Genomic DNA, 13,082 nt, shown 5'->3' on the forward strand with positions numbered 1-13,082 from the left:
GTTTATCTTCTAGGAGTGTTCCCAGTCTACTGTTCTACATTCAGTTCTGTGCAAAACACAGCTGTCATTGTGAAAGAAAGGATGATGTATGCTTATACAAATTATTTTCAACATGATCTTTGTAGCAGAATAAACTTGTTTAGTGAGTTGCATGCTAAGTTTTCAATCTAGCCGCAGCTCTGGAGGGGGAAGCCAGACAGGCGCTCCTAGACCTAGACAGGGGAAGAATATCTCTGGAGACACTGACTACCACCCTGACTCGTCAAGCCAGCCACGATCGAAGAAGCCTTGCGGACTGCAGAGGAAGAGGCTATCCTAGCCGAAGAGGGAACGGCTACCATGACCCTGGCCCCACGCCATCAAGTATGGTCCCTACAGGAGGCCGAAGAGGAACCTCCCAGGCCTGTGCAGGCAGCCCGGATAGAGGGGCCCCTCTTGTGCTGGGGCTGCGGACAACCAGGGCACCGAATACGGGAATGTGAACAAGCCAGAGGCCGCTCCCACCGACCACAACAGAGACCTCCCTACCAGCCAAGATGAGAGAACACCCCCCCAAGCACCAGCCACAACCAGCGAGGATCAGGATGGAGACTGTCACAGGCCAGAGTGCTGTCATCAAGGATAGGGGTGGCTTAGCCCTGGAGGTGGGAGACACGACAGTGCAGAAGGACTTTTGGCTGGCAGACATACGTGAAGACTGCATCCTGGGCCTGGATGCCCTGGGGGCCATGGGTGCCATGATACGAGCGGCTGGACCCCAGTTGAAGGTAGGCAACCATGTACTTGGGGTTAGGGTTAGGGTACCTACCACCAGGTACCCAAGGGCGGTGGAAGTGAATCCCGCCTCCGGCACCTGGCCCCAAGTCCTTGGGCGGATATCTCGCCCGGAACAGCTGCTGTGCTGGAGGAGCTATTCCAGCGGAGCGCGGAAGGCTTAAAGCTACATGAGATATCTCGACACTTTGGTGGCCTCTCTGGTCGTGATAAAATCGGCACTGTGTTTTAAGAACCACACTTCCCACAATTCCCCAGACATTCGCTGTAATGATGGGAAAAAATCTGATAACAAACGTGCGTGGAGCAGACTGGATTGGAAGATTGTAGCTATTTCAATGGACTTTCTGGAAGGATGGCCTCAATGCAGGTAAATACCGGTCTTCTTTCTTTTATGTGCATGTACAGTAGATACATTTGCGGGGTGGAGTGTTTGTTGTCTTCCTGATAATGTGACATGCAGAACGCGTCACTTCCGCTTCCACCACAAGATTTTGACCAGTATACTAGTTCACCAAAATTCTAAAATAATAAATCCACAGGGTCTCATGCAGTCTGATGTCACGAAAACGATTTTTGGAGTCTTGCTAAGGCCAATTCATACATTAATAGCAAGTAAATGTGAATATTGAACTATTAAAAAGTTAACTCATTGAGCTTTAAGCCTGGAAGAGAGAGAGCAACTGTGCAGTCTGCTGGTGGAATACAGACACCTCATCGCCTCAAGTGACGTTGAGTGTTGGTAGTGCTGGTAACCAAGAAGGATGGATCCCTGCGGTTCTGCGTGGACTATCGGTGCCTCAACAAGCTGACTTCAGATTCCTATACGATCCCACGTATTGGACGAGACCCTGGACTGTGTAGCCGGTTCCAAGTGGTTCAGCTCCCTAGACTTGAGGAGCGGATACTGGCAGGTGGAGCTGGACCAAGCGGCCTGGGCCAAGACTGCATTTACCATTGGCTGTGGACTGTGGCAGTTCACGGTCATGCCATTTGGCCTCTGTAACAGCGCAGCCACCTTTGAGTGCTTCATGGAGCGTGTCCTATGCCCCATCCCTCTCTCCAAGTGTGTGGTGTACTTGGATGACCTGCCGGTGCATGCAGCTACCTTCAAGGGATCCCTCTCCAATCTCCGACTAGTGGTATAGCGCATCAAGGTGGCCAACCTACGGCTGAACCCAAAGAAATGCAACCTACTGTGGCGGGAGGTACAGTTCCTGAGACATGTCTTGGGGCCCAAGGGAATCTCCACGGATCCCGCCAAGGTCAAGGGGCGGTACAAGAGTGGCCCACCCCCACCTCCAGGACAGAGGTGAAAGGTTTGCTGGGGCTGGCAGGCTACTACCGCCGGTTCGTTCCCGCTTTCTCCGACAAAGCCTGTTCCCTCAACCAGTTCACGACGAAGGGTCGGCGGTTCCAGTGGAGCGAGGCCTGCAAAAGCTCCTTCCAGACACTATGGAAGGCCCTGACCGAAGCACCAGTGCTAACCCTCCCAGATATATGCCAACCCTTTATCCTGGACACGGGCGCCAGTGTGAGAGGTGTGGGAGCGGTCCTGTCACAGCCCGGTGAGGCAGGAGAACGGGTGGTGGCCTACTACAGTGAAGCACTCATCAAAGGGGAGAGGAACTACTGTGTGACCCAGAAGGAGCTGCTGGCGGTAGTCCGGGACAACATTTCAAGCCCTACCTGTATGGGAAAGAATTCCTTCTGCGAACAGACCATGCTTCACTCCGCTGCCTGCTCAACTTCAAAGACCCGGAGGGACAGATGGCTCGATGGATCGAAGCTTTACAGGGGTTGACCTTCACCATTGAGCACCGCCAAGGCAGCAGGCACACCAACGCTGATGCCCTCTCCAGGCGCCCCTGTGTAGAACAGGCCTGCTGCCACTGCAGCCGGATGGAGAACCGAGAGCAACAGCGGGTCTGCCAGGTCACCCCGCACCCTCCTGGAGGACAGCACGCCCTGCTGGAAGAAGTGACGACAGACGAAATCAGAGAGCTCCAACACCGGGACACCCACCGGGGCCCTGTGGTCCGCTGGCTGACCCACAACGAATCCCCAGGCAGAGAGGCGGCCAGTCCTCATTCCAGCACCACCAAGGCCTGGGACAATGAGAATCTCTCAGGCTACTCAAGGGCTGCCTATATCGGAGATGGGAGGAGCCGAAACGGGAAAGCGGCACCTAGCAACTGCCTCATCGAGGGAATGTTCACACAGAGTTCCGGAAGAGATCCACAGCGACCAGGGGCAGAACTTTGAGTCCCAGGTGTTTGGGGAGGTGTGCAATCGCCTTGGAGCACAGAAGACCCGCACCTGCTCCCTCAGAGTGATGGCCTGGTTGAACGCTTAAACCGGACCTTGGTCACCCGCCATGCTGACAGCGAGGCATCAGAGGGACTGGGACCACCACCTACCCGTGGTCCTCATGGCCTTCCGGTCTGCCACCCAGGAGAATGTATCTGTAGTATAACTGTACCAAAATAATAACTATCAAACTAAAATAATAACTGGGTTATTCATTCATCTCTCACAGTATGATGAGGTAAATTATTTCTTATTCCTTCCACCAAACTAATTCATGAAAAGAAAACAGCTGTACTGTAAGTACCTTTCAATCAAAAATTAATATATGTTAACTCTCACACACTTTAAAGGTTGCAGATATGAAGGACAGATTCGTTCAAGAAATTAGACCCGTTCAAGAAATTAGTTGTTGCTGCTTTCCTTTTGATATCACATTGCATAAATGTAGACAATGCAATTCAGAGGTATTTGGATGTTTGTAATGCCGTTTTTGAAATGTGCCCTTTAAAAACATTGTACTGTAAATAGGGCTACAAATAAAAGCTGGAACATAATAGAAAAGGAACATAATAGAAAATTTAACAATTTGATGGTAAATGGTAAATGGACTGCGCTTTCCACCTTAGCGGCACTCAAAGCGCTTTACAATGGCCTCTCATTCACACACCAATGGCGGTAGCTGCAATAAGGTGATAGCCTACTGCTAAAATGTTGGTGTGTATTTATATAAGGCTATCTATTGTTATTTTTTAATTATATGTTTCACATCACATAAGGTGTATTTGCCTATTGGCAAAGGGTAGTGCAACCTACTGTAGGCCGAATGTATTGAAATGTCGTGAAAATAATAAATAGGCCATGTGACTGGTCTCCTGTTGGCAAATCTAAGTAGCCTACACCTGGAAGCGCACAATATCACCATCAAGGTCATTATAATTTTGAGTAAAGAAGTCTGTAGTGATTTTGATCATTCGTTCACAGCCCCCAACCACCACGACGACAACACCAAGAAAAAGTGGAAACAAACTTTGAGGGTGATTCGAGGCGTGTCTTCCGCGTTTGTCTTTGGCTACCTGCTATCGTGATTATGACAAAGTTGTGCTGGGAAACTCCCACCATCACTTGGACAGTGGGCCGTCTATGTTGCGATGACTAAACGGAGAGAAAAGGGGAAATGATTCTCAGACCGTTTGTCTACTATTTTAATGAAATCAGCTGCCGCGGTGCTCGACACAAGGTAACGTTTTTTGATTGATACATTTGTCTAACTGTTTTACTGTCAGTGACATGCGTCGTGAAATTATTTGCTCATCGAATTGGCAGGCCTTCATGAGCGTATGTAGCATAGGACTGTTAAGTTTATTAAGTTTATTAGCCTAATTAAATGTTAGGCTACATGATGTGTCAGATAAATTATAAATAATTAAAAACAACAACTGTGTGATAGTCATGGGCATGTGAAACGTTTCATTTGCATTCTATTTTGGAACATGAACTTTGCATGTGGTAGGCTAAAGGTGAATTATGAACCTCATGCTAATTTATAACTAATTGACCTGGACAATAACATCTAAACAGCCTCAGTGGGCTGTTTGTTAAAAGAAGTTGACGCCCAATAGTGTATTTGCTTTGGGGAAGAGTTCCGCTCATCTGCACTGAGGAAGTGTCATTTCCTCTATATGAATTTAATCAAGTGGGCATTGGCAATAGGCTAAATCACACTGATGTACAACACATTCAGTGTGAGGTAGTTAATTATAGCATGCAGTTAATTTTATTCATCGGAGTATAGCTACTATGTTGTAGAATATGGGCTTCTGAAAGTTGTTGGGTTTGGTAAGAGTATTCAAAACACCTGGTTTGGTTAGCATTTTCATTTCTGTACAGAGCTGACCTGTACTGCGCAGGCCTCACCAATACCACTGTAACAGTATGAACTGTGCTGGAAAGAACAATATAATTATCTTCACAAAGTCTTGGTATAACAACCAGTGACTCAACTACAACAACAATAACAACAACTCAGGTGGGACTGACTACTTGTACAATACCATTCAGTTCCTCATGAAGTGTTCGCCTACCATTGCAGGTAAGATGAAAGACAGGCTCTGTGAACTGCAGGGGGTCATCTCCAAACCCTCTGACCCAGAGGAAGGCAGGAGTGATGAGGACGACGACGGGCAGCTGGAGCAACAAGCGGTGGTCTTTGAGGGAGAAGACGTCAGGGAGAGGATCTTCAGAGAGGCCCAGTCGATGCGCAAGGAGATTGGCTTGCTTAGGACGGACGTGAAGCGCTTGGGCAAGCAGAACACCCGATTCCTCACCTCTGTCAGACGAATCAGCAGCATCAAGCGAGACTCAAACGCCATTGCGCGTGATATAAAGTGCAGAGGGGAGGCCATCTACGCCCGCCTGGAGAGGCTGGGGAAGCAGAGGAAGGAGCTGGAAGAGGAGCACGGGATCCATTCAGCCGTGGTGCGCATGGTGCGCTGCCAGTACACGTCTCTCACTAGCGTCTTCCACCAGGCCATGTCTGAGTACAACGAGGCCGAGATGGCCCAGAGGGAGAACTGCAAGACCCGCATCCAGAGACAGGGGGAGATAATGGGTAAGGAACTGACCGGCAACCAGATAGAGGAGATGATCGAGACGGGCAAGTGGAACGTGTTCTCCGAGAACCTCCTGACAGAGGGCCGAGTGGCCCGGTCGGCTCTCGCCGAGATCGAGGACCGCCACAAAGAGCTCCTAGAGCTGGAGGGCCGCATCCGGGACATTCACGACCTGTTCTTCCAGATGGCCCTGCTGGTGGAGGAACAAGGGTCCCTGCTGGACAACATAGAGACGAATGTGGTGGCCACGCAGGACTATGTGACTAAGGCCGTGGCTCAGGTCAAGGCAGCTGTGAGGTACAAGAAGAAGAACCCCTGCAGGCGTCTCCTCTGCTGTTGTTTCCCCTGCTGCGACTAGCAAGACAAACATCAGTCAGTGTTTGTGTACAGTATCACAACTGGAGATCCAAACCATTTCCTTTATACAGTGTTTTATTTTTTTGATTTTTTTGGGGGGGTCATTGAAAATGTATTTTAAAACTCTTACAAGCTCAATTTAGATTTTAGACCTTAATCAAATCTAAATCAAAGATTTTAGACCTCACTTGAGAATGTTTTCAGATGTAGATTGCTTTATGTAGCCTATTTATGATATGAATGATTTAGCCTATAAATGTATTGCTTGCACATTATGCAGTTAGATGGCTTCCTTTCACATGCACTAGAATGGGCTAGTTTATAAGCCTTTTTATCAAAGCCTTTGCGGTGCTATTATCTGAACGTCAAACCACAGGAACACTGTACCATGCAAATGAACAAAGTGTGATACAGGATGTCAATTTCAGTACTTAAATAAAATAAAAGATTTGCGTAATGCTTCTAGTAAAATAAAGAAGAAAGCTGTAGGCTATAAGTTTGATTTATACCTTGAAATATTAAGACATTATGTATAAATGTGATATGGTGTTGAATGTTATACTACGAATTAGCCTAGTGATGGTGTATTGAATACTTTTTACTTGACAATGTTACATGACATTACATGAGAAGTGGTTGTACACAGGGGCCCACCCCCCCACCCCCCCAACACACACACACACACACACACATTTTGAAATTCCCCTCCAGGTTTTTGAGTAATCTATTCTACAGATGCAACCTGCCTGCAATATTCTTCAAGCTTATTTCTACATTGATGTTGAAATTCTAACCCAACACAATACGAAGGCTCAATATCGTTTTTCACGTTTCTCATGTATGTATGTATGTATGTGTGTTTGTGTGTGTGCGTGTATGTATGGATGTAGTACTTATTTTTTTCGTTTGTCAAATGTGTGTACTATGTTAACATATGTGAGCTGTGTCGCAAGACCAGCTTATGTGTTGCATAGCCTATGTGAGCTGTGTCGCAAGACCAATTTCAGCATTGCTGACAATAAAGTTGTATCGTATATCTTTAGATTAAGATATCATAAAGGAATCTTCATGCCCATCTCAACATCAGACATGACCTAGCTAAAATACACTATGGTAAACTCATTTGTCTGTAATTCCAGAATTGGCCTAGGCTACTTCACTGAAGCAGTTACAGTAGGCTAGATACAATTCTCAGAAAGTGTAGGCCTATCAGACCCGATGTTGCTGCAATTCAAGAACCGCCATCGCAATAGAGTATTAAATGTTGGAATGAAATGAATATAAACTTGATTTTCATACATTTTTCCTTATAAAATATGTAATGTACTGCAACGATGGCTGTTCTATTCCGCCCACCAGGATGGCCGAGTGGTTAAGGCGTTGGACTTAAGATCCAATGGACATATGTCTTCGTGGGTTCGAACCCCACTCCTGGTATGGATGCACAATTTTGATCGAAATGGTGTCTGTCTATTCTATAGGACACAGCAGCACCTGTGATATACGGAGTATGACATATCCATATTAGCAACGCAACAGTCAATGCCTCTTGTAGCAAAACAGTGACAACGTCCGTGCTGAGGGATTTTGCTCAACTCTAGACTGTGAGGCAAGCGCAGAAATGTTTTGTTTATGTGAAGTTACACGTCTTCATCGGAAAACAGGCTAAATGAAAGTGTTTAGCCTACTCCAAAATGCAACATGTGACGTTTATCCATCACCGTGTAAGCAGTGTCATATAGGACTACACTATCTTTACGGTGCCGCCTTTAACTTTGTCTGGATGTCTATCTTGTCTCATTTACTATTTTAAAAGCTTGAGAAGGCAACATTTCGAGGTGAAGATTTACACACTCATATGTTCCACTGAAACGAAGGGCCTATAATTAAACATATTTTTGTGAAAGCCTCTCTAGCGCCATCTAGTTGTTAGACAAGTGTACTGTGACCCTTCAATGGTGTTCATGCCTCGTCCTACCTTGTCAAGTCAATGGACAAGAGGTGTGTATCAAACACTAGCAGTAGAAAAAGCAAAAGCAACTGTTTATTTGTGATGAAAATGCTGATGATATACTTGAAAGGCCTGTACACACCATAGCCATTAAACCATGAAAAACAGTTGCGTAAGACACACTTTTTAAAAGATAAAACCTTTGTAGACATTACCTAAACACGGGTTTTAGACACATCTACAAATAGTTGTGATGGAAACACTCCCCCGTTGTTCTACACACCCATAAACAAAAATAGAAAAAAAGACATCTCCACTCACATGCCAGAATACATTCTGGTATATGCCAACCAATAATCACATCCTCTAACCATCTTATCATATATATACCTATCAATGTATGAACCAGTACTGAAATAAAGCAAAAAGGTAACAACGGATCTTAAAACAATTCCTTAAAAAGAACAGTAAATTAAGTAGGCTATGATCTGGGAATACTGGGAATAGATAAGAAAACTAAACCTTGAAATTACACATCAATCCACTAACTCCCTTATTTTCAATTAAGGGAAGAGGTTTGCAGCCATTATCTGCAAAAGGGATTCAAAAGCTTCATCGTTTCACATTTATGTTTATTATTCCTCTCTGAAAGAAAAACAAGTGCAAACTATTACACACTTGCGAACTCTTAGTAAGTCTGATCTCACTTTCCTATCCAAACAGTTCATATCCATAAATCACTTTTAGGAGTGAGCTAGAATCCAACACTATAACATCACACTCTTAGAACTGAATTGAACAATAAGTTCAATTAAGTTTTTATTACACTGCCCAAGATTTAAATCTGGTATTTCAAATAAAAAAATGAGGATCCATTATTGATCACTAACATCAGTTGAAGACAGTAGCATTTTTGTTCAACACAGAAGTAACACACATTGATAATGTATAATACTGGAGGTGTATCAGTCCTAGGACCACACAATCATGACATAAAGTGACTGACTGCCCCATCTGTACCCAACACACATATATAACAAGAGATGGCCAGCATTTATTGATGCAGCTTCATTTTATAACCCTGAGACACCAAAATATTTTAACACAATGAATATGTAGTGCCAAGAGAAATGTCCAAAACACAAATATGATAGATTATAAACACCATCAGTTCCAATGCTCATTACAAGAGTAAAAGCAAGTGTATGCCTATTTCATAATTTCACACCTGACCTGCAGGGTTCCAGAGTCTAACATACTAATACATCTAATTATTCAAACAAATGGTTCCAAATGAAGTACCATTTTGTCTCAAATGAGAAAGAGAAGTGAAAGATGGTTGATAATCATCACACAACCACCCACCAAAAATTAAGAATGATTAAAACAAAAACAAAAAAAACATCATGCCACTGGTTGAGATATGAAACCTAACACCATGACAACATATTTTACTATATTACCATGAATTAGTGCGCCTCTGATGACTTGGAGAATCAGACAAATACATGTTTTCCTTTCAGAAAAAATGGCATGCACTGCACACATTTTAGAATTGGTCAGTATATTAAAATGTAGAATTAGTCACGAAATCTTAAAAAAGGCATCTTCTGATTCTAACTAAATATATGTTGTATCAGGATAAGAATATAAAACCGTGCAAGACCATACGAGATCAGTAATCGTTCCAGCAGGGAGTCATTGAGAAAACTAATTTAAATATTCAGAACTCTCCCATGACTAGAAATCAAGTGTTTATCACAAGGCCCCATTCTCTTTTATCATCAATGCAGCACAGTACTGACTTCTTCATATAAAAATACAAATTCGACATCAAAACTGACTATTTACACAGTATGCAAAAGTAAATCTTCAGTATATTGATATCAATATCAAAAGAGTAAACTACAGTGGATTCGAACAATTCTTTTTCTGTCAGACTGGAAGAAACGAGCAGCACTTTAATTTCCTGATTATTGAGCCGCTCATGCAACCGGCTTGAGCACTGATCGGAGTGACCGTCCCTCTTTGGTGAGCTCTCTGGTGAAGCACATGCAGGGTAGAGGGATAGCCTCTTCTCGACGTGATATAGTGTTAAACTTGCATTTCTTCAGATGGTCAGCCATGCTGGCGATGTTGGCAAACTTCCACTCATTCACCGTACCGAAAGCTGTGCTGAATCGCCACACCTGATTGATAGAGCAAAGGCAGTTAATTTCTTGTCACCGATGGAAAACAGACAGGTTGTGCTTGTGCATCTGTATGCATATGTAGATACAGTACAAGTGTATATTCAAGACTTCATGAATAAACGTTTGAATGACTAACCTTTTCTTTTATCTGCCACGAAGAGGATCCATTGGCATATCGCTCCTTCTCCCACAGCAGGACGACCATGCCGCGCACCTGCAGCAGGCTGGAACACACGTCTCTCATGGTGCGGGACACTCTGGACAACTGGCACAGGCTGAAGCCGTCCAGGAAGCTCGCTACATGCTGCAGCACCTCAAAGGGGAGGCTGCTGAGGTGGTCGCACTGAAAGCCGAAGCGGCAGGCGTTTCTGGGAACGGTGTTGCCGTCCCTCGCCGGCAGGTCGGGCTGAACGCCGAAAGAGCGCAGGTGCCTGTCGTGAATGATTCTGGAGCCCTGCACGGACGGACAGAACCGCCTTTGGGAGTAGGTGCAGCCGTAATATGCCAACGGGCAGCGGTGCTCCATCCAGCCGTTGAGTCCGGCGTGAATGTCCCCGTGTACGTTTTTGAAATGGGAGGAGAACTCGTTCCTCCGGAACAGCTGTCCGCACACAAATGTGAACATGGAGCGTTGCTTGGTTTGGTACCGGGCTACACATTCCAGCACCAGGTCCAGCCTGAGTGTGTGGAACGGGCTCGGGTTGGAGAGCTGAGGGCTGGCGTGGTCGCAGGCCGACGCCGAGGCGATGTCGCCCACCATGGTGCTGGTGGCCAGTATGGCCGAGGGGAAGGAGAAAGTCTGCGTACCGACGTCGATGCGGTAGCCGTCCACAAACCTGCTGTCTGAGATCCCCCTTCCGCCTGGGGAATCCCCCAGGCAGAAGAGCAGGGCGGCGGTGATGAGGTCGATGCCGTGGAGGCCCATCGGGTCATCGGTAACCTCCAGGTCGGAGGTGTCCACTGCCTTGTCCTCCATCTTTGCACGGAACAAGTAAGGGTCCGGTAGCAGCGCCCGCCGCCCGTTAAATGTAAACACGCTCATTCCTCGAAGCACTTGGAGGTTCTGTAGCTTGCGCTCCAGCCACCTGTCCTCAATTTCAATAGGCAGGTGCTGTAACATGTTGTTCGGTAACAGATCCGGCAGCGGAATCGGAAAGTGAGGCGGGAGGGGAGGTGGGTGGGGCCCAGAGGGGTGGGGCCTGCGGGGATCCTGCGCCACAACTGACATGGAATGATAAGGCACCCCCAGCCTCCTGATTTCAGAGGAACCGTTGATTTCAGAGGAGTCGTTGATGTTAGGGCCCCTGGGTTCTGCTCTGTCCAGATCCATCTTGTTGCGTATCAGGTGATTGTGGTCGCTCCCGTTGTGAAAGCCGTTACAGAGGGGACCCTCTGCGAGGCCCATCATGTCGTCTTTCTCCTCCTCATCTTCTTCCTCGTCCAAAGACTTGATTAATTCATTTGGCTCTATCCAGATGTTTTCCTCTATCTCCCTCTCTGTCCCAGCTGCACAGTCCACTCCACCCACCGCTCCCAGCTCACAATCAGACTCAGAGTCGCTTTCTTTCATATCTACATTCAAATCATCAACGATATAATGGATGCTATGACTATCACCGTTTTCTCCACTATGCACCACCGCCCCGTTTCTCTCTGTCTTCTTCTCACCGTTTAAATTTTCAATGATCAAGTCAATTTCTTTTGCGTTGGTGAGGATGTCCAAGGTGACTGCTAAGCTCCTGCTCGTCTCCACCGAGGCCGTGTACAGCTCACTGTAGGACTCCTCGTCCATCTCCACCAACCTGCTAGGCAGCACCGTCTCCGGTGCACTGGGCACTAAGGCCATCTCAGCATTGTCCTCCTCAGCTGGCTTAATATCTCTGTCTCCATTCTTTGACACGGTGGTTGTCACCCTGAGAGACTCCAGCAGCATCCTCTGATCCTGCAGAGCCAAGGCCATGTCTAGCTGCTCCACCTCATCAAAGTCTTTGCTCAGATTCTCGTAGGACTTGCGGTCGGCATAGCTCACGGGCCAGCGATTCCACTCCATAGTGCAGCACACCACGCTCGCCGGGCACGTCTCAAGATGCTCCGCCATTTTGATCCTGCAGACGGTGAACGGACATCCGAATCCGTTGTTCAGGCAAGGCACTCTCTCGAAGGGGCAGAGCAAGCAGTGCTCCTCTGCTTTGCATGCATGGAAAACAGCCCCGCAGACAAGATGGCAGCTGACGAGGTCACAGGAAATACCGGTCTCTGTTCTGATCATGCATCTGCGGTTCACACAGTTCAGACAGTGGGTGTGCAACTCCTCCATCTTCATTAGGTGTTTTTTCCAAGTCCTGGAGGAGGAGCTCACAGGAAAGGATGAATTTGTCTAACCTTGAAAACAGACACACACAAAAGAGATTGTCAGACACCACTTAACAATGCTTTGGCCAATTACACTGCAGTCACTGTTGCAAAGTAAGAAAATGAATCACTCGTCCTTAAGTGACCAGGCTGGCATGCTGTTACACTATATCACGGAAACAACTTTAAATGTGGGCTAACTCCCTCACTTGGCATGGATGTCTTGTGGCTCAAGAAAGGGATCACATTCTGTTACGTAGCTAGTGCAGTACATGCTGTGGCGAGTATGTTTATCTCTAGTCCAAATTGTTGCATGACATTTCACAACACTCTTCTTTGGTCACATGGACACACCAGGACAACAAGGGCACATGTTTTCACCTCAGGCTCTGAGAAGCAGCAGCCCATTCAAGGAGGATGATGACAACAAAACTGAAGGACTTTAATAAACATGAGCCTAGCAAGCTGACAGTCATGACAGCATGTAGGATGCAATTCTGGACATGAATGGACACGACTCTTTAGAGGACCCCCGTT

At 46.4% G+C, this 13,082-nt stretch overlaps 2 protein-coding genes across 2 annotated transcripts; one reads left to right on the plus strand and one right to left on the minus strand.

Moving 5' to 3' along the window:
- Positions 1 to 4,241: 4,241 nt before the first annotated feature.
- stx11a (syntaxin 11a) lies at positions 4,242 to 6,051 on the plus strand (the record flags this gene model as incomplete). Its single annotated transcript, XM_084438938.1, has 2 exons — positions 4,242 to 4,321; positions 5,174 to 6,051. The coding sequence occupies exon 2, from the start codon at positions 5,179 to 5,181 to the stop codon at positions 6,049 to 6,051; it is 873 nt and encodes a 290-aa protein (XP_084295064.1). The 5' UTR covers positions 4,242 to 4,321; positions 5,174 to 5,178.
- A 2,091-nt stretch (positions 6,052 to 8,142) lies between these two features.
- Positions 8,143 to 12,510, minus strand: fbxo30a (F-box protein 30a; the record flags this gene model as incomplete). The annotated part of the gene is made up of 2 exons (XM_084438217.1): positions 8,143 to 10,190; positions 10,330 to 12,510. The coding sequence occupies 2 exons, from the start codon at positions 12,508 to 12,510 to the stop codon at positions 9,987 to 9,989; spliced, it is 2,385 nt and encodes a 794-aa protein (XP_084294343.1). The 3' UTR covers positions 8,143 to 9,986.
- Positions 12,511 to 13,082: the final 572 nt, after the last annotated feature.

This window comes from Borostomias antarcticus, assembly GCF_949987555.1.
Source record: "Borostomias antarcticus genome assembly, chromosome: 5".
NCBI lineage: Eukaryota > Metazoa > Chordata > Actinopteri > Stomiiformes > Stomiidae > Borostomias > Borostomias antarcticus.